The sequence below is a fragment of the Fundulus heteroclitus genome, chromosome 7 (assembly GCF_011125445.2).
Source record: "Fundulus heteroclitus isolate FHET01 chromosome 7, MU-UCD_Fhet_4.1, whole genome shotgun sequence".
In the NCBI taxonomy this organism is placed as follows: Eukaryota; Metazoa; Chordata; class Actinopteri; order Cyprinodontiformes; family Fundulidae; genus Fundulus; species Fundulus heteroclitus.
In genome coordinates this window covers 18,560,267-18,582,812 of record NC_046367.1, presented here as the reverse complement: position 1 = coordinate 18,582,812, position 22,546 = coordinate 18,560,267, and the positions used below count along the sequence as shown (strand labels likewise).

At 40.2% G+C, this 22,546-nt stretch overlaps 1 protein-coding gene across 1 annotated transcript; it reads left to right on the top strand.

Moving 5' to 3' along the window:
• The first annotated feature begins 2,290 nt into the window (after positions 1-2,290).
• On the top strand, positions 2,291-21,106 carry LOC118563821 (target of Nesh-SH3-like). Its single transcript, XM_036139748.1, has 6 exons — positions 2,291-2,572; positions 16,794-16,973; positions 17,111-17,179; positions 17,258-17,390; positions 19,811-20,001; positions 21,054-21,106. Exons 1-6 carry the CDS (start codon positions 2,476-2,478, stop codon positions 21,104-21,106), a joined length of 723 nt encoding a protein of 240 aa, XP_035995641.1. The 5' UTR covers positions 2,291-2,475.
• Positions 21,107-22,546: the final 1,440 nt, after the last annotated feature.

Below are 22,546 nucleotides of genomic sequence, written 5' to 3'. Positions count from 1 at the left end.
TCTGTTCAGCTCAGGGTCCGGATCTAGTGAAGGAGGCCCATCTCTACCTTTTGCAGAACCTTCAGACTTTCCCGGTGAACGTTTACCAGACTGAACCTCCATGTAGCCAGCACAAGAACTCAAAAAGCAAATTAATAATAATAAAATATTTGTTTTTTTCCCAAAAGAGGAAGTACAATGTTTTGTATCAATGCTTTTTTTACCAATCAAAAATAAACAATCGTTGACTTCAAAAGAAATGAGTTATGTGTCAAACCAAACATCTAAGTCATGTGATAACTAGTAGCCTACAAAACATCAAAACGCTGACTTCAAACATAAATTAATAAAACTGTCTCTTTTGTCTCCTGTCTGCCTGTATTTTCCTCCTCGCTCTCCTCTGTCCCGTCACTGCCACTATTGTATAGCTACTCGTTAGATTTCCGCCTATGCATAATTGTGAAGCAGAATGAAGAAGTCCATACAGGATTTGTCATCTTTTTATTGGTTAAAAAAAGTGGATTTGCATGCATTTCTCAGCTTCTTTTAACCAAATGTTTTAGTCTTTTTATCCCGAAATAAAATCCATTGCAGCCTATTGCTCTTCAGAAGTCACCTGGTCAGTAAATCCAGTCCGTCTGTGCATCATTAAATCTCAGTATAAATGCAGCTGTTCTCTGAAGGCGTTAGAAGTTTGTTAGAGCTCATTAGAGAACAAACAGCATCATAAAGGCCAAGGGACACAGCAGACTGCTCAGGGAGAGTTATGGAGAAGTTTAAGGGACTAAGGTGGAAAATAATACGACAAACGTTTACCGAGAACACGGATAGAACACGGAGTCTTGTTCTATCCAACCCGCTGTGGTAGAATATCTTAAGTATGTGTATTGTCACTGTCTTTGTAACTTATGTGTTGCAGTTTTTTGTTTAATAAAACAGGTCTCACTTGCAAATTTGATCTTGGATCTTAATGAGACATTGTGTATAAATAAAGGTTAAAATTATTTCCAAAAATCATCTGAACATTGAAAGTGTATGTTGCAACTGCAAACCGACCAAGACATGACCTTCCACCTCAAGAGACGGACCAGGCAAGAAGAACGTTAATCAGAGAAAAAACTAAGGGCCTTTGTTGACTCTGGAGGAACTGCAAGGATCCACAACTCAGGTGGGAAAGTAAGACGACTGGACAGCTATTATGTGCATTTCACAACTCCTTCCTTTAGGGAAGAATGGCTGAAAGAAAACCAATGTGGAGCCTCGGGTCTTAGGTCTCTGGGCCCATGGCTGGATCTTCTCTGGCGTAGCTGGCTGTCGACTGAGCCTGCAAGCCCAGTCTTTGCAGCCCGCGGGGGCTTCAGCACTGTGGTTGCTGGAGCATTTCCTGGGGCTCTCTTCTGCTCTTCTCTGGGATGGGGGAGGCAGCCCTGTGTTGGTCCTTCTTGGGCTCCCACACTCTGGGGATCTTTTTGGACGCCTGGGGCTCTGGTTTCCCCCCGGGTCTGCCTCAGTGCCGTGCCCTGGGTGGCGGGTCTTTGGCTCCTCACAACCATTGAGCAGTTTTCTTATTGACAAACCTCACACATAGTAAACCTGTTGGGCTCTCTTTGGCATCAAGACGGCAATTCTTAGTGCTACACAGCTAGACAGGACACGTAAAAAAAGCCATTGTAGAATGAGTGCAAATGTGTTAGAAGATGCTCTGGTAAAAATTACAATTTTTAACCAATGCAATCTATTTTTGATGAAAAGCTAACACAAACCCTGAATGCACACCATTTTTACAAAGAAAAAGGGCAGGCGATAGCATCATGCTGAGGTAATAGTTTTCTGCAGCAGGCAAGATGCATTTCCACGCTGCACTGTTTAGATTGTCATTTGTAGAGATTTTATTGCTTATGAAAAATGTGCTCCACTTTTTGCTGTTGTACCAAAATCAAAACAAGAAAAAAAAATACACTGGAGTCTAAGTTTGTGTTAGAATACTGTCACAAGGTGCTGTGGACAGTGTTAGAGATAGGTTGGAACTACTTTACCATGACTTTACTTTAACAGTAATAATGCACAAATATGCCACAATTGTTGATCTGCTCAACAACAGGTGCAAATATGATTAACCAGATTTCTCAACTTCCAGTAATCCCTAATCTAATGTGGAACAAACAATGAAATTAATAAGGGTGAAACATGTTTAAGGAGCAGAATGAGAGCAGAAAGAGAGAGAGGAGTGTGAGGACGGTGGGTGTGCCTAGTTTTGCCCATCCCCTTCCTCCTTTACAGTTATAGATGGAGCAGAGGCAGCTTGCAGCATCCCCGCTCTCAGTCCTGAGAGCTGCACTGTTACTGAGAGCATCCAAAGAAGAAGTTCAGCCACTCAGGAAAGCCGCCTGGATTTCGGCTGCAGAAGCATAAACTTCTCCCAGCGTCTGTCTTTTGGACTGAACCCCTGAGCTCATTCAGATCCCTGCAGGCCATTTACACCAGAGAGTGATAAAGATGCATCAGCACGCACACTGCTTTCTGCTCCTTTTCCTCACGACTTTCCTCACTGGGATGGTTCAGTCTCTTCCTTCAACTTCCCACAGGAGCAGAGGTGAGCTATGCCTGCACTAGTTTGATCCCGTCTCACTGACTTAGCAGCATCAGGTGACGCACATCATGTGATGAAGCCGATGCACTTCTCTTGGTTCTTAAACTTTTAAAGCTGTCTTTCTCATAGTTGGTTTACTTTATACTTTTTAGGACTTAAAGGGGACCTATCATGCAAGATCCACATTTTGTTGTGTTGTGTACTTGGAGTCTCTATAAATGCAAAAAAAATGTTTAACATAGTCTCTACAGGACATGCATGGATTTCTTTATGTTCTGTTTGGGTCATATTTTTCAAGCCGTTCAGTTTTCTCTATTCTCTATCGCGTCTTTTGAACAATTTCATCAAAGTGGTTGCCGTGGAACTGCTAAACAAAGTCACAGACTTCCGGCTTACCAATTTCACGAATCCGCCGTTTTTATTTCTCTGTGCAATTTTGTAGCCAAAGCGGAAGTGCGTCAGCGATTGCCATGATAAGTGCTGTCCGAATAGTGCAGTCAATAAGGAAGGAGGTAGGGAAAGGAGCCTTTATGCTTCCTCTCACAGCTAATTTAGCCTAGGAACATAGCAATGTCCCTTACCGGTATATATAACGCTATAACGTATCCCACAATTCTTTGCGTGACGATGATGAATAAGCACAGCCCACCTTGTGGAAATTAACAAAAATGGCCGGAGGGCAGAGAGCAAACACTTTGTAGTTCATTTTCGGAAGGCTGTAGGCCCGGATTTGACTAGAATCATCCATGTGCGTTTCCATCATGTAATGACGTCGGGGTTGAAGGCTGTTTGAAATTGGCACAGCGATCCAAAACTCGTTTCCTCCCCACAATAGAGTTCTTACTGTTGACCCCATGAAAAGTCAAGGAGTAGCAGCTAGGAACTATAATTAAGGGTATTCGGATGGAGCCAATATGTTTGGTTGTCGATTACAATGTCCTCCAGCACACAACAAATACTAATGGGTGGAGCTGGACAGACACTGTGATGTGAAGGAGGGGGTGGGAGGAGGGGGCGTGTCTCCTGTCCATCTAAAGACACAGAACCAAAACAAGTTGCTCTCAGACGGACCTCAGAACAAGAGCCAAATCCATTGACTAAATAAACAATAATAAAAGGTGAATAACTGAAGCACCCATGATCCCAGGAACCCGAAACAAACACCTGGGGATCGTGACATAATGTAGTTAGCGAGAAAGATGTTGGCATTGCTGATAAATGAAGACAGAAAGGACTATTTAAATATGGAGAGTTACTGTTAAATATGGTGAAGGCATTCATATAGAAGTAAATAACTTCATTTCATTGTAAACATTACACCTGCCTATGTTTAGAAAAGCAAAAAATATAAGTCGTCCATGAAGGATAGTTTAGGTTCCCTGGTTGTCTTCTCCCCAAACCAAAAAATGGAAATAAATATTAAATTGGCTACATTCAGTTTTCTGATTCTGTTGAACTCAAACTCTAAAGGAGAAAATCTGTCTTTTTTTTTTTTTTAAAGAATTGTGAGCTCTATTGTTATAATATGTTTGGGACAGTTCCATATAAGTTATCCACATTTCCCGTAATGAAACCAGAGGGAAATAAGTCCTCCTGTGATCAGGTTGGAAGTAAAAGGCTGGACTAGAAAAACAGTGTGATGGTTTTCACAAATCAACAAATTGCCACAAAAAAGTGTCTGCTAGACTAAATTTGGCCAGGCTCAGACAGCACCAATGGAAAAGTTCAAACTCACTGGAATCGCGGTAAACATGGAACTGGATGAAGAACCAAGCTTATCTTCCCATCGTTTACAGTGGAGAAGATGGTAAGAGAGTTTCAAACAAAACCTCAAAGCTGACCGCTGGAGAACTGGAGCAGAGTGGTAAAAAAGTCTCCAGAACAACCATTACACGTTATCTACATGAACCGTTTTCCAGGGAAAAAGTCTGTTTTTGTGCTACCATCACAACAGTGAAACCTTTTGCTAAACTTTACAGAGTTTTTATTGAGTCTTTCACCAGAACTGTGTGATTTTTGCCAGATGGAAAGATGAAGATTGAGCTTTACAGCAACAAACATTGCAGACTGATCTGGCAAGAAACAAAGGCTGAATAACTGGAAAGCTAAGTAGGATCTATCCAAAGGCTCTGGCATCCATGTTAGACAGAGTGGCATCAAGGACTCTTTGAACTATCAGGAGAATTTTCACACAAATCTGGCGTCCTCTCACGGGAAACTAAAAATGGGTCATCACATGGTCTTTCCTTCAGCAGTTTAATGGTCCTAAATGTGCAAATGGTCAAATCCAGGCACAGAATCGGCCTTCTGTGATATCCATCTCAGAACCAGACCAAAATGTTGCAAAAAAACCTCTGAGTTGAGCTGAAGAAGGATGAGAAAAGAGCATGAGAGGAAGGTTTAAAGAGAAATGATCAAAGATCCCCACTCTCTGTACACATTAAGCTTGAGAAATGTTCTTAGAGGAAGGCTTATTGTTTATCGTCCCATTGGCCAAAAGGGTCTGTTGAAGGCAGGGGTGTTAATAGATGTTGCACTGATGATAAATGTGCTGAAATTGAAGGTTGGACTTTCCTTAGCCTTTCAGTTTGAGTTTATGCTACTGCAATAAAAAAAATTATTTATTCAAGGATTCCTTAGAGATCTTTATCAGAGGTGTCAGTATTCCTGGAGAGCGTCGTCCTGGATGCAAGTTAGAGTAACTGCAGGTAAATACGATCAAACATTCTGTCTCTGTTTGACCTTTTGAAGACTTTCTAAGCTTTTATTTGGTATATTGTAGTATTTCTACATTTATATGTTATATTCTAGTACTTTTTATATGATATCTGCATGCATGTGCTTTTATTTTTTCTAGTTTAATGTTTAAGCAGTTGAAAACGTTTTTTTTAAGTATTTGGAAGATGAGACGTTATGCAGTGTTTTCTTATCCACCTCGCCTCGTAGGACACCATAAAACACACTCTCCATAAGAAGTAGATTACAGCATATTAAGCCTTCTCTGTCTGATTAGGATTCTTGCTACATTCTTGGAAAGCAGACACAGTTTCCACAAATGTTTTCCACATTGTCTCACTGTCCTGTTACTGTAGTTTCTCAGTTCTCACATGTGAGTACTTGTGATAAAGCTTTCCTTTCCCAACTCTGTTCTCTGCAGCCCTCTGAAGGCGTCAGTGCCAGTAAGTGCATTTCTAGGTGAGGTGGTAAAAAGCAGTCAGAAACGTTGACCAAGCTGTATTAGTGCCTGCTAGGTTAAAGTTGGTTTGGAAACAAATATCAGTGTGCAGCACTGGCTGCAAGATTTAAGAGGCTCTTTGTGTTCTGGCTTTGTTATCTGGGTTAAATGCCTTTGCTCGTGGGTCAAAGAATAAAAAATACAATATTGTGAAAGTATTCTGGGTTTTGCGTGTCTTAAGTAAGAGTAGCAATATATTGATTTGTTTTCACTCAAGATAAAGTAGTCATCCAAAAACATTTTCAAATAAAAGTAACAAGTATTATAAGAAGCCTGTAACATTGAAGGTAAGAATAAAGTATGCAAACCAGATACTTTTAAGTGCGCCTTACTTAATAGACCGCAGGACCTCATAAGTGTTGAAACAACATAACGGTGGCGTCTGCCAAGCAATCAGCAACGTCATTGTATGGCAGTCCAAATTAGAAATATAGCGTAATTAGGTTAGATATGTATGTATTTATGCATACATCCCTGACATAATTCTGCAACAAAGTATAAGGAACGTCCAACTAAGTTTTTAACTATTTTTTTTCAATGTCCCATAGAGGTTTTATAGTATCTGGTTAAAGGCTAATTGTGGCTAGCAAAAAGGATTCCTATCCCATGAACTTTTCTACATTTTGTCACATTTCAACCACAAACACAAATATATTTTACTGGAATCTAGTGTGGAATATCAACACAAAGTGGTATACAATTGTGAAATACAAAGACAATTATACATGATTTAAATATTTTTTTATATATAAATAAAGAGCTGAAAAGTGTGGCGTGCAATAGTATTCAGCCCCTTTTCTCTGAGTGCAACCAATTGTCTTCAGAGGTTGCCTGGTGATTGCTAAGGACTGAATAAAGTCCACCTGTGTGTAATCTGTGCAGCTGCTCTGTGACGGCCTCAGAGGCTGGTAAGGAGAATATTGTGGAGCAAACAGCATCGTAAAGTTTGAGGAACACGCGAGACAGGTCAGGGATAAAGTTGTGGAGAAGTTTAAAGCAGGCTAAGGCTATAAAAAATATTTAAACATCGCACGGAGCACTGTTTTCCTCAATCTTTTGTTTTTATTACATTTGAGTTACCCTATTTGATTAAGGTATGTAGGGTAAGTTAAGTATATCTTAATATGCTTCGGGGGTTATGTCATGAACAAATTTGATGATATATGCTTATTTTGTTGGCTTGAGCACCTGGCCCAAAAAATGTCTGTGAATGAGCCAGCAGTAAAGAGAAGACTATCCGTCTGTAATTTAGTCTTAATAAAAAATAGAGCTGTTCTACCCCTACATGTCGCTCTAAATATATCATCCTAATACATAGTGGAGGCAGCATCATGCTGTGGGGGTACTTTATCTAGCAGGGACAAGGAAGTCTGTGAGAGTTGATTGGATGAACTCCTGTTCATTGACCCTTACCATCTACCGGGATTAAACTTGAGTTGTTAATTAAAGAGGGATGGCTAGAAACTCTCTCCTAATGTTTCTGAATATGTGAAAACCTAATTATACTTGCACTTTACATCTCTGTGTAACCTTATGTTGCACTATCACATAAAATCCCTGAAAAATATATTCAAGGCTATGGTTGAACAGCGAGAAAATGTGGGGGTAAAAAAAAAAACAGTTTGAATACTTTTGTAAGGTGCTGTATGACTAACACAATAAATAGTCCACAAACTAGAGCCATGCCAGACCAAACAGAGCCTCGTGTGATGATCAGACACATGTAGGGCAGCAGTGATCGAGTAAAGGAGAAGAGGGATAAAGCAACCCTACAAGGTTAAGAAGAAACAGCTGTTGCTCGCAGCTGAATCTGACACTGGGGTGGTGATATGGTGATAGAGACTCACATGGGAGCCGCAAAACTGTTTGAGGTAAAGTATGAGAATCCTAGGCACAACTTTCTTCCGCCAGGATTTAAGGCAATGTCCACGTTTAGAGCCAGGATATGTCATTATTCCATCCGAGGATGTGGTCAAAGAGAGACGTGTGCTGAGTTACAGCAGATATTCTCGGTGCTGGGCTCCAGTTATTCCCATCAGGGTTTAAGTAGGTCAGGTCATGTGTCGTTAAATCGCCCGCTAAATAATTTCAAAACCTCATCTCTCCCTGACTGACATGGGGTTTCCAAGAGAGTTTCCCACTTCATTGCCGTTAACCGAATGTGACTGCTACACATAGCAGCACCGTCAAACATCTGTCTCTATCTCCACGGTGAGGAGAGCCAAGTCTTCCTCCACCTCCTCATTCCCAGCACAGAAACCTGAGACGCCCCATTACTGCACCTCGGTGGTCCATCTCCCCTAGACTCAAAGCAGGGTGCCAATGTGCAAATAGCACTCTGCAAAAGTATTCATACCCCATGAGCTTTTTTTTTTTTTTTTTACATATTCTTTCACATGACAATCCCAAATATCAATGTATTTGGTTGGGATTTTTCGTGATAGACCAACACAAAGTGGCGCATGATTGTCAGTGGAAGAAAAATTATCCATGGTTTATAACCAGTTTTTATAAATGCTAATTTGTATTCAGACCCTGGAAGAAAAGATCCCCACAGCATGATGCTGCCACCACCACGATTCACCATTAGGATTAGGTTTCAGGGTGCAGCAATTCTTTTTTTCAACACATAATTTAAATTGAATTGCAAATGGTAACAAGTAATCGAATTAAGTTAACCCAACTTAAATTATTTACTGTGGTTTAACTTGGCAACTTATAAACTAAATAAATTAAGTTGGATTCTCTTAATTCAATTACTTGTTCTTTTTTTTTTTGGGAGTATAGCGATTTATATTATGGTTAAAATACATTAATGCATTCAGTAATCAGTCTCACTGAATCAAAACTACCATCCCACGCAATCATGGCTGTAGGTCTTATAAAAAAAGATATATAACACTCAGTCAGATTGGATAGAAAACATATTTCAACTACATTTTATGTTTTGCCACCCCTCCATTGAATATCCATCCTAACGTGGTGGAGGGTTTGTCTACCCTGTTTATCCTAAGGGCAGGCCCGGCTTTAGGGGAACAAACAAGAAGGGGCGTGTCATGCAGAGTGGGGAGGCAAGGCCATAACTCTACTAAAATGGAACAAAAGTAGAAAAAACTATGTTGCACATTGATTAGAATAAATATTCCAGAAACAATACTAAATGTCAAATACACATCATTGCACGCTATTGCAGCCATATTCTGAGCCTACGTTTACATGACGCACAACCTTAAAACATTAAATGCACGTTTGCAACAACCAACGACTAAACTAAACAACTTCAGTTCACATAGAAAGTGATAACTCTTTTCAGTTCGGCAGGGCGGCTCCGTGCCCATGCATCGCTGGCCACCTCGCCCTGGGTGTGACTGACCATATCCCATGAATAGTGCTCTCCATTTGTCCTCAGTTGTCGGCATTCTCGACTTCCGGGTCGGAAAATTTAACTGAAACGGCACCTAAAGTCGGTAGGATGCAACAGGATGATACCTGACTTCTGCATTCATGATGGCTGCTATAACAACAGCAACATTGAGGAAAACCTCATACTTTGACTGTAGCAGCTCTCTATTATTTATGTAACATTTAGTCAGTTCGCACTGGTGCTACCTTTTGCATAGGGCTGAACAATAATTCAATAACACTATATATCGATGATAGAAAGAAAGGGTCAATAAAAAGTTCAATACATCAGTTTTCCTTCCTTTTGCATTCTAGCCTATCATGTAGGTTAAGATTACAGTCATTATATCCTCCCAACCAATCACAACACTCAGTCACCAAGCTCTTCCGCCTTCAAAGAGTTCAGCGTTTTGTTTTGGGGTTTTTTATACTTGCAGTTTGGTAATAAGTTGGTTGAATAAAGGGTTGAGTTTAAATTTTGTGTTCTTTATATAAAAATAGGTCAGGGCAACAACATAAAATGGTCAGGGCAGCACTTAAAATATATGTTTTGAATTTGTTAATTATCAAAATCGATCAATGTGATTTCTACTTTAACGATATGCTTTTTTTCTGTATCGTCCAGCCCTATGTTTGCACATTTATTATTCTATTTTTGAACAAGGAGCCCCCAATATGTTGGCTAGCCACCCGTGATTTCATTGTAATTCTTATATTACCTTACCTTTTGGTATGTGAAACGTGGGTAAACTAATGTTCTCCAACAAACCTGTGAGGCTTTCACAGAACAACAACAGCTGGGCTCTAATTACAGTGTGTTCTGAAGGCAATTGCTCACACTTGAGTGTGAACATTTCAACCTCAACAAATATGCACTGTTTTGCGTCAATCTGCTCTTTATAAAAACCAGCGAAATGTGACAAATGGGCAAAAGGGTACGGGTGCTTTTACAAGTTCTGAATGTTGTCCTTTGATCCTTGTTTCCAGAACTGCAGATTAAAAGAGGCACAACAAAGTGATCTTGATAATTACTTTGATTATTTGTAGTTATTTCTGTGGATGTTTGTCACATTTTGTTTTCTCGTGGTTGTTTTGTTTCCATTAGGATTGTATCCCCCTTTCTTTAAATTTTTAACCACCAAACACCCACCATATCATTGCTGTTTATCTGGTGGCTGTTTTTCTTTGTGAATTACTAAATCAATTTCCAGAACTCTGGATTCATGTAGAAAATTATTCAAAACATGTTTTGATAAGCAAGAACATAACCTAAATGCTGTGTGGGCCCAATTGCCAAGGTGTGGACAGGTTGGCAGCTACTTCTTGGCGCTTCATGTGTTTGAAGTCTCTCGCCCTAAAAGGCAGTTCCTGTCGTGTTTTAACGTGACAAATTGATGGGAGAATTAAAGTGAATGCCGCTTTGATAGTAAACACAGCTGGAAAACAACAATGGTATTTTTTAAATCCAGGGCTTTCCCCCTTCTCCACGTCTTGCAGCGTTTGGCAGCGCCGCTAATACAAAGTTCCACTATTTCATTCAGACCTGCAGTCTGAGCCAAGGACATTTGCTAAGAAGAGCACAGTGCAGATCCTTATCCAGGCATGTATATATATATATATATATATATATATATATATATATATATATATATATATGAAGATAACGATAAAAGGAAACAGAAGTGATGGAAATACAATGAACAAAACTACTTTAGGTCCACAACTCATCATTTAGCATCCAAGCCTTCCTGCAAGTTTATTGTTTTCCATGTGCTGCAGCCAGCTCTCAGTTATAACTCTCGCCCCTTGTCAAATCTAATTTTTCTCAGTTCTTGGATTTTTTATCTCAACATCTGGTATAAAGTGACAATTTTTCTATCAGAGGCAAAAAGAAATTGACAAAGGAGACTCATTTTTTTCACATTTTGTGCCAAAAAAGGTTGAGATCACTCTAAGCTGTGAGCTTGCGCAATCGCGCACTGCATCCGGATTCAGGGCGCACAGCAAATCTATTGCTGCGCACTCAAAAAAATCTAAGCCGAACTGTAAACAACAAAATAATGAACTAAGTTATTTTGTACCATTTTGCAATCCTGGTGAGATGGTGTTCCACGGTCCCACTGTCCGTGCGCCAGGTGCTGATCGGAGTGCACCACTGATGTTTGATGACTGGGACAGACGCCTTTCTAGTTGGGCAGGTCATTGTGTGTGTCTTTGCTGCTCGTGCTGCATGTCAGCTGTTTGTGTGGCTGTGTTTTTGGGATCTGCTTATCCGAGGCCTTAAGTGCTGTTTTTTAACCACTTTTTGCTTTGGAACACTATAAATTTGATTGGTTTTCGAGCGCAACACCTGCTGTTTGTTTCTGGACCGCTGTTGCTCCCCTGGCGTTGTCAGCTGCAGTTGAAGTCCTTTGCAGTGCACGGCTTCTGCTGCTTTGTGCCCAGCCTTCTAGTTCTACCTCAGTTTTTGAAAAACAACTCTAATACGTTTCTATAAGAGCAATATATGCATGGGTTAGTAAATGTCTTGCACCAGTACAGCGCTTTATCAAGCCTGACCAAGGTCAAGGTTTTGTTAAAAACCCACCCAAGCAAATAATGTTGGTATGGCGGGCCTGAATGCACAGCAATACTACGTGTTTTCGAAAGCTGCAATCCAACAAAATAGTTTATGGAAAATTAAGTGTGAGATTACGGAAATCTTTCGGCGTGCATGCTCCGGGGGGAGCAACTACGAGAGGAAGTAGCATTTTTTTAGTGGAAAGGTAAGGTTTTCTTTTGCTAGAAGTATGGTTGGGCTGTGTGGTAGCGAACACATTCCAGCATTATGTTAGCTAGGCCTAGCCAAGCCATTTGCTTTGTTCTCCCGAACAAAAACATAAACCTAAACATTCCACCTAACGTTAATCAGCTCCATGGATTTATCGCGCTGGTTCTCTGAGTTATTCTCGCCAGAATCTGCGTCCACTGTGTCGGGAGACACGCGCACACAGCAGGGAGAACGAATCCACTCTGCTCCGTCTCATTTCCAACCACCTACACATAAAAATAGAGATGTTTTATTTTTGTTAGCAGAGAAAAAGTAGAGGGGTCGTCACATTATCATTCGGTTAGTGGATGAAAACTGAAGATCTAACACATCGGCACGGGTTGTTTGAACAGATTGTTTGGCTAAAGGATAATCACGTCAGTTTAAACTCAATTGATCCCTCAATAACCCGTTCTCAGAAAGTAAATGGTGAAATGCTGAAACCAAAAATCCCCCTTCCTGAGTCTGTCACAGCTGTCTGCTGTGTTTTTGTTGCTAGATAGACCCGCATGAGTGGATCATGTAAAAGGACCCATTTTGATTAAATAAACTGAATATAGTTACAGCTGAACTGTAAAGCCCTCATGCTTACACGCTTTTACCAAGCAATGGCATTTCTGCTTTCTTTCGGGGTTTAGGAAAGGGAATGGAAAAAAAACTCCTTTCATATGGTCATGATGGCCGTATGGAGAGTCACCGAAGCAGCAGTGTTTGGTTGTTACCATTATATTTGGGAGAGAGCTGTCTGCTACCCCACTCAACACAGTTTGTTCGACCAAAGGATGGCCGCGACGCAGGGGTACTGCCTGTTCTAAATTTAGTAACGATGTCATTTGAGGAATGCGCCATTGCACAACGGGCAACAAGCCAGAAATACAGCAGCACAATGGTGCTATGTAGTGACGCTTTCACTTCTTTGCCACTGCAGCCTCACCACTCACTCTTCTCCAGGCTTGCTCCTTTCTGGACTTGCGTTGGTAGCAACAACTCAGGCAACAACTCAGGCCGACCACAGACCGCCAGCTTGTCTTCCATGTTGAATGTAAACAGCTTCGCCTCCGCCGCAGTCCTTCACTCCACGTCACATCCACTTCCTGATTGGTTGTAGCAGCGCAACAACCCACAAAAGTTCAGCTTTTTCAACTCCGACAACTATCGCAGGTGTCGTGTCGCTTTGTGTTCTCTTTAATCGTCAAAATTGCACATTTTGCATTGCTAGAATTGTCACTGTGGCCTCGCTTAGCGTCGCTTTGCGACACGTGGCTCTCATGTGTCACTTATTCACAGGGATACGATGTAAATCTGTTGCTCGGCCGGACACATTCTCGCTCAACGTGAACGCACCTTCAGGCCTGCATATGCATAGTTGTCTATCATGTTAGTGTCTGTGTTCCTCAGTAACTGCGTTACCTAAACTGCTATGAAAAGGTAATCGTTCCGTTACATATTTCTTCTGTTTTTCAATATTTTATCTCACTCAAACATTTTAGATCCTTAAAGAAGCAATAAGTAAAATTTCAATATTTTAGATAGGAAGAACTAAAAAATAACGATGTCAAGAACTAAAGGTAATATTTCAGATGGACTAATGTATGAAGTCACACCGCAGCTCTCTGAGTTGTTCTCCAGTCTTTTATTTACATCGCCAGGCCGGACTGTGTGTGCACATGCCCCTAAAATACCACTGTCAGAGCAACATGGCATAGAGCGCCCCAGCAGATCAAAACGTTCTCTTGCTAACAGAATTATGAAGTTATGAAGGACTTACTTCTTCTCTAGACATGTTCCTCTGAAAGGTGATGCTATTTTGTTTTATGTCCTGTACAAAAATGTGCACAGAAGGCGAGGTGTGAGAAGGGAAAGGAGGAGCTGGATTTTGTTTTGGTCTACAGATAGTGCTCAAGCACCACCTAGTGGTGAAATATAGCTTATTGCTCCTTTAAGCTAATTGTAATATCAGATAAAGAAAACCTCAGTAAATACAAAATCCAGTTATCCAAATATAAATTATGTTCCTAACAGAGCACTTCGCTCTCAAACTGCTGGTGGTTCATAGAGTCTCTAAAAGTAGAATGGGAGGCAGATCCTTTAGCTATCAGGCTCCTCTCCTGTGGAACCAACTCCCAGTTTTGGTCCGTGAGGCAGACACCCTGTCTTGCATTGCTTGTCGTCATTTCAGCTTTTAACTTTTTGATCTCTCGCTTTTTTTTTTCTTCATAGTAGGTACACCTGGTCTGGCTTTCTGTTAGCTGTGACATCTTCCAGAGAAGACGGCTCACCCGCTACTACCATCTAATATAGAACAGATTACTGGATCAATGTGTGCCTCTGTGCTTTTTTGTCTCTCTTGTTGTGTCTCTGCTCTGTCTTCTGTAACCCCAGTCGGTCGAGGCAGATGACCGTTCATACTGAGCCTGGTTCTGCCGGAGGTTTTTCCTTCCTGTCAAAGGGGAGTTTTCCTCTCCACTGTCGCTTCATGCTTGCTCAGTATGAGGGATTGCTGCAAAGCCATGGACAATGCAGACAACTGTCCCTGTAGCTCTACGCTTCTCCAGGAGTGAATGCTGGTTGTTAAGACTTTGATGCATTAAACTGGTTCCCTTGTATAGGAAATGTTTGACCAATCTGTGTAATCTGACCCAATCTGTATAATATGATTGAATTTGACTTTGTAAAGGGCCTTGAGATGACATGTTTCATGAATTGGTGCTAAATAAATAAAATTTAATTGAAATTGAATTGAAATTCATTTATAGAGAGGAAACAAACATGCAAACCAATTTGGCTCTTTCTGGAAAGTAATTGGCCCTCTTGTTAAAACGTGAATTTAAAAAAGAAACAGATATTGTTTCAAAATTTATTTTATTCTCACCCAGTCCCAATTATTATCCACTATCTGGCATGAAGCAATCACTTAAAAAGAACCTGTAGGCTAAAAGTAACGCAAACTGCTTTGATATAAAGAAATTCAATAACAGATTAGAAAGAAAGTCTTTGTCATCCATCAGTCAAGAATCAAGAGTCTTTACAGTCATTATGTAACCATAATGAAGTTTTGGTGAGACACCAGCTCAGAATTCACACATAAAACACAGACAAAAAATCAAGACAGCCATTATAAAAAAATCAGCATTCATAAAGAAGTCCAGTCTGGAAATGCTTTAAAAACATTGGTAATCCTTTGGTACTCGAGTGAACCAGAGTAAGAGCTATTATACACTAGTGAAGAAGAAATAGAGCAGTGCTAAACCTTCCCAGGAGAGGCTGACCAACCAAAAATACTCCAAGAGCTTGTCGACAGGTCGTTTCAACCAGATGAGTGAGTTAGTGATGTGCTCATCTAAAGCACCACAGGCCTCATTTGACTCATCAAAGGAGAATGGATGAAAATCTGAAACAGGACATTAATTTTACCACCAAATAAATCACATGCACATCTCCAATTGTTATGATTACATGATATGATTTTCATAGCGGTAGTCTTCTGTTTTAAAGGGAGGAATCTGACCAACTTATTTTTCTTACACTCGCAGAACGCATGTAGTCCTTTGCTACGCGTGAAGTGATTAAATGCAGAATAACTGAACCTATAAATATGCAGGTCATTAAACACAATTTGTTATCCTTTTAAGCCAGTATTTCCTTGTCTATCATTTCAATGTTATGTTTTTTTTGTTCTTGCTTGGATTGATTGATTGATTGATTGATTGATTGATTGATTGATTGGTTGGTTGGTTGATTGATTGATTGATTGATTGATTGATTGATTGATTGATTGATTGATTGATTGATTGATTGATTGATTGATTGATTGATTGATTGATTGATTGATTGATTGAGCCATTGATATAGGGAGGGAGGGTGGGAGTCATGGACTCCACTACCAATCATTTATAAATGTCCTGACCTGGGATAATGGTTTTGTATTTCAGGTGGGATCCAAACATTTCTGCTTGTCATAGTTTTATCTTTCTGCTTGTTTTCTTTTAAACAGCTGTTGGGGGTGCTGATTAAGAGGTTGTGGCAGTTCTTGACAAATTTATCATTAATATCCTAATTTCTAGGTCTATATTTGCATTTAAAAAATCCAGACAATCTCACTATGATATGAGAAGGAGTTTAGATTGTCCGTTTGGCATAAAGCCTCCTTACATCATCTGATGAAGCCTATACTTCTCTAAATGTTAGAGGTTGCTTTTCAGACCATATCAGCTACTTTTAAGGAGCTTTCATGGAACTTAGCAGTCATTTCTCCTTAAACTTTCCCAGAAAATGCCAGATATTTTAATGTAACTTACCATGTGCTTTTCAAAAAGGATTACGTAAATTCTTGAAAGTACCTTGTAAGTTTGTAGAATGCGCCCCATTAATGTGAGCTCATAATAAAAGCCTAGATCTTGAACGTTCCAGGAAAGTACCTTGTAAGTTCTGAAAAATACATATAAAGGTTAAAAAAATGCGATTTCTAAGTTCTGAAAAGTAATTCATCCCTTGATTGGAGGAAAGTACTCTGCAAATTCTGGGAAGCTTTTGACACAATCAGAGAAAGTAGTCTATAACTTCCTGAAAAACGTCTTGCAAGTTGCAGAGAGTGAACCTGTAAATTCCTGGAAAGCACCGGGAGCATTATGTGACGCTATTTATCCGTTTCATCATGTTATGGTTTGGTTTTAGCCCATTTCGTTCCTCATTGATAAGCAAAAGTTCTCAAAATAAGCAAGTCTGCTTCAAATTATATAATGCCGAGCTGATCGGTGTGTCCTGTACTGCCTCCTCAGTGAGACGTCAGAATATGAAAGTCCGCATCAGCGCCACAGGAGACACAATCGTGATGAAGTTTCTGCAGCCCAATACTGACACCAAGCTTGAGGGCTACATCATGGGGTTCGGCAGCAGCATGTTCTCCCGACAGATGATACATCTGCCTGAAAACGGACAGCCATATGAGAAAGAGTTTGGTAAGATTGGGTGCCGTTGCTCCTTAATCCAACAATTTCAGTGTAAACATGTGTTTAAATTGTTTGGAAGGGATCATTGTATCCGTAAAGTCTAAGAGATCATCCAAACCCAACCTCATGTTTTCCCCTGTGTTTAGATGCTGAGCCCAAGTACGTTGTAGCTGTCCAGCCTATTCCAGCCAATGAGGTGAAAAAGCAGTGCAAAGGTACGTTTACAGCAAGGTTTCTTCCAAAATAACCCTGAGTGATCTGAATGTGAAAGTATTACACTGATTTGTCTGCAGGCAAAGTGGAACTGGAGAAGCCTCTACAGGTGGTCATTGGGTCAGTCACGGCCACCTCGGTCCTTCTGTCCTGGGGGACGCTGCTGAAAACGCCCTATGAAGGAAATATCATGAATGACTGTTTAGAAGACGGGTGAGTGTTTTCATCGCTTTCTGAAACGCTACGCTTTTCAATTCAGGTTTTACTAAAACACAACCTTCCTCTGGAGACCATCAGAAAGTAATGCAGAGCTATGGAGTGTTAACATTTTTTTTGCAAATAACAATCTAAACAATGTGATACACATTTAGGTTCAGTCGGACTCAAGGACCACCTTTGGCTTACATTACAGCTACAAGGCTTTTATACCTCTATGAGCCTTGGACATCTTTAGAATATAATGTGAATTTCCCCCAATATCTGAGAATAGAAATGTTTTTACTCTAATAACAAACCCTCAGTTGCTGGAAGTTGAGATTCCAGCGGTCTCAAGCCTTTTGCTGTCTCTTTAACGTATTTTTATTTCAAGGATTGCCCAATATTTCCCTCTATCCATCCTCCTATCAACTTTTTCCCAGGTTCTCTATCACTGCTAAAAGAATGTACTCCCACATAATGATACTGCCACCACCCTTTTTAACAGTCGGCATGGTGTGATTAGGGTAATATTAGTCGTTTCCATTCTTGCTGTGTTTACTATAAGACTTGCTGTAAACTGCAAATTGAACTTCTCATGGCTTTCTTTCAACAAAAGTTTTCTGTCTCAACATAAGTCCAGCTATGTGGGGTGATCAACTAACAGTGCTGACAGTGTCCCAACTAAACTGCAGATATCTATAGCTCCTTAAAGTTACCTTTCTAAGCTTCTTCTCTAATTAACAGTATTTATTACCAGGCCTTTCTGGGACTTTTCTTAGTAACTTTGTGGTGGTGCCGTATTCTTTCCAGGTTAGGAAGAGGGATTGAATAGTACTCTGTTAGGTGTTAAAAACTTGCGGTATTGTTTCAGAACCCTGCTGTAAACTTATGCACAAATTCATCCATGGCCTGTCTGGGGTGTGGCTTGGTCTCCATTAGGACTGTATGATTTTTTTTATTTGTTTTTTTACAATTATATAATGTTCCCACCATTTCCATTAGCTTTAGCAAACTCAGCTACTTCAGATTTATGTACATCTGGTGTGGATATTAGAAGCGACGTGACGTGAGACTGTTTTGATAGCAATGGCGGCTCGCATCGAGGAAGCAAGCATTAAACATTGATGCTTGCTATTTCTTCCGTGTTGTCCAATCTACCTAATATGTTTCATTAAAGAAACATCAGAGAACGGCTCTGAAGGCTTTTGTTGGTGGAAACGATGTTTTCGCCCTTCTCCCGACCGGATTTGGCAAGTTTTGTTTTCCGGGGCGCGCCTGTAGGGGAATGCGGGCGTCCGTGGCGGAGTGGGTTAGTGCGAACCATGTTAGGAGGCCTTTAGTCCTTGACGCGGTCGGCCCGGGATCGACTCTGACCCGCCTGTCTCCCCCCTCTTCCTGTCAGCTCACTGTCCATAAAACGCGTGCCACTAGAGCCGCAACACATTTAATAAAGCTAATGCCTAGTGAAGCTAGGCGGAGCGAAATACATCTGGCTAGGGTCAGATTAGAGCAGGAATGCATGCATTTGAAATATCATATACTATCAAAACCTGTGTGCAAGCAGTCCTTTGCAACTGTTACACTCGAAACATTGATTATGATGAAGGTTTTGTTTGAAATATTTTGCAGCTCTAGTCTTGCTGTTTGACCTCTAATGTTCTTTGAGAAACCTCTCAGGCCTTCACAAAATAGTTGGACACGGAGGTCAAATTATACGTAGTTGTTCACTAATTAGGTTACATCTGTAGACAAGTCACTGCACTGGATATCAGAGTAATGGGGGGGCCGAGTACATGTGCATGCCACACTTTTGAGATTATTTGTAAAACGTTTTGAAAAACCATGTTTTCCTTTGCCTCTACTTCAGAATCATGTGCTGATTTATCATGAAATACATTGAAAGTTGCGGTTTTAAAGTGACAAAATGTGAAAAGGCTCACAAACGTGTAAAAGCCAGTTTAAGAAATTGATGTCTAGATTCAAAACAGCAAAGGGGTAATTTACCTTTTAGTGTATTATATTTAGTTATTTGTTGGCATCAGAAAATATGCATGAAATGTCCTGATGCAGATAAAAGGTATTCCCCAACAGGTATAGATCCATTTTGTTTGTGTTTTCGTTTGATGCTTGTATTAGGCAAAAACTGGCTGGAATCACTGTTTTTAACTTCAGTGGACCCATGTAGCTGTCTACCTTTTTTAGTTGTGTATGCTAAAAACAGCACTGCTGTCGTAATCTCTGTACCATTTTTAGATTCAGCTGAGTCAAAAATTAAAGACTATCTGCTGGACAGTCCAGCAGTGGCACCACTTCACAAAACAGCACAGAAAAAAAATCCCCAAAATGTCTTTCAGACTGAGTATGTTTTCTTAGGTTCTCCTCATTCTCCCTACACTGTGTGATTTTTGTTCTGTTCTTCGCTCTCTTTGTCTCAGACACTATACGGTCCGTTACCGTGAGAAGAACAGGAAGTGGAACTACCAGACCTGCTCGACCAGCGATACGGTCATTGACAATCTCAAGCCGCACACCGTCTATGAATTTGGTGTCCAGCCTACTTCTAAAGACGGCACTGGGGCGTGGAGCAAACCTGTGCTTCACAACGTCAGCACTGCACGGTTCCAGGGTATGTTGTATTATTTCATGTTGCTCCTATACCTCTCAGTGCACCAGGAACCTCTGGAGACAATGATGCAAAGAAGGATTTTGCATAAAACCAAGAAAATAAAGGACATTCCTGAACAGCCTCTTCATGACATTGTCACTGGAAAGCAGTCTCTTCAGTCAAAGGCTTCTTCTGATTGGTTGTAAAATGGATCGCTACAGGAGATCTTTCCTGCCCACAACCATCCCCATCTATAATAACTCCTTGACCAAATTAGTTACATCAACATTTAATTTCCCTCTGGGATAAATAAAGTATTTTTGAATTGAATCGAATGGAATTGGATTTTTTAAAACTTTATTTTAAACATAAACATGATGATAGGAGAAAATGGAATGTTTCAGACCATTCTCGCAAATGTCCAATTGGCTCCTAGATCTCCATTTTATGCCATTTTTCTGACAGTCAAAGGAGTAGTTTCTCAGTATGTGGGAAATAAATTTCTCTTGTACTGCTTTGTTTTGATGGAAACTCGTCGGTGATTCAGCTTGTAATACATTTCATTGCGGTTCTTATTAATCTTGTGAAGAAAACTTACATAAAGAAGTTGTTCTCCTCTTCATAATCTTAGTGCTTCGTCTTGAATGTCTATAAATGTTATAAAAAGTTTTTTTAAATGTCACGAGTTCACACGTTGCATCACAATTTAACATTTAGCCTGCTCAATATATTCTCTAATCTTGACGCAGATTACAGTGCCCAGAATACAGAATAAGCACGTATTTTAAAAACACATTAAGCTTCCTGTGATAACTGGACATCTGCTATGGAAACATGAACTGCAAATGCAAAGCTGGCTGAGATCCAAACTTTTCTACTTGTTACTTGCTGGTTTGTCATAAATAATTGATGGGAATGGCTGAGAGGTTGCAAAAAATATGGGATGACGATATTTTGGGTGGTTATAAGTGCAAATGGTTTATTTACTATATTGTTGGATATAAATAAGTGATTTATTTCTTGAAAGTTTCTGTACTGTTACTGAATAACTTATTTCTCTTTTACAATTTCAGAAAAGTACATTAGAAGAATCGCAAAGTTTCCCGACAGACCCCGCGGTATGTAATGGCCCCATTTATATCCAATAAATCCAAATATTTAAACATTATCTTTTAAAACCTGTCCAAACACGTCCAGTGTATGAACATTTTAGAAGAATCATAATGCAAAAATTCAACTCCTTTTGTGCAAATATCAGACAATGAATGACATTTTGAAACCTGGGTGTGTGTATTTGGAGGCAGATGTTTCTGCTATGGAGTCCTTGTTATAAACTTCAGCGAGGCCATGCTATTCTTGGGCTTGTTTGGCTTGTTTGATTTTCATGGAACTGCTAAAGGAAATTACATCAGTGCAGCCCGGACCAGCAAGCCAGATAGAGTAGTCTGTATCTCACTCTGCAGCACAAAGCGAGGAAGGAAAACTGCAGTGTTGGAAAATTTCAAGGAGAATCACAGAACTGAAATAAGGGGAGAATAGAAAACGGATTGGTGCTTTTGTCATGTGAGAAGCTCAGATGAGAAAGCTTTGAATGCCCTGCCTCACACCTGGGACTCCTTGTCAGTTTGACTAGATGTACAAAGTCTTCATAAGCTGTGTATCGCAGATAAAGAGACCATAAATATTTTACTCACTGGCTTGATTGGGATCTTTAAAAACTAATACCCTCTGCTTTCCTGTCTGTCCTTCAGACAACCCGTCACTCCAGCTCCACCGTCGTTCCCATTTCGCCCTCAACATGGTAAGCCACTGGAGAAATTTGGGCCCAACTGTTGGTCGAAAGCACTGAACCATGTTTAATTACAGTGATAGATGGAGAGTAAACACGTCTTATTTTCAATTCTTTTTTGTTTCAGGGCTTCTTCACTTTACCCCTTCTCTTAGATTGAGCTCTGAACGAGTTTTAACTTGGCATGTGATGCGTTCCGTTTTACAATTTCAATCTATATTGTGTAAATTATAAGTTAAATCAAGTTCCCTTCATAAAAGTGATGGATGGCTCTCCTTTAGTTTCGTGCAACCATAACCTGGCACAGCTGGTCCTTCGTGCATATGATGAAATACGCAATAGCCAGTTTTGACAAAGCAGCATGTGCCATCAGGTGGTGAGGGAGGAGTCATGTGTTGCTCTATCCTCCATAAAGCCAAAGAAAAGTTTGGTCCCTCCAGCACTTTCACTGGAAAGGACCTAAAGGGACTTTAGGTGTGACTGCCAGCAGCTGACGGCCAATGACTTCCTGGAAAAGCTGAACCTGATTTAGTGACAAAATAGAATATATACAGATGCTTGATGCTCACCAAGCGCTATTTGTAGTTGCAGTGTTTACATTCTGTAGCATAAAACCATAGTCAAACATTTTTGAAAATACATCGTGCTTTACACAGCTAAAGGTGTATGCCATGTGATTTGTGACAGGATTTTACTGTTTTGAATTTATGTCAAACAATTTCTTATCAAAACCTTTTTTTCTGACTCTGATTCGTTGTATTATGTGATGTCTCTCTT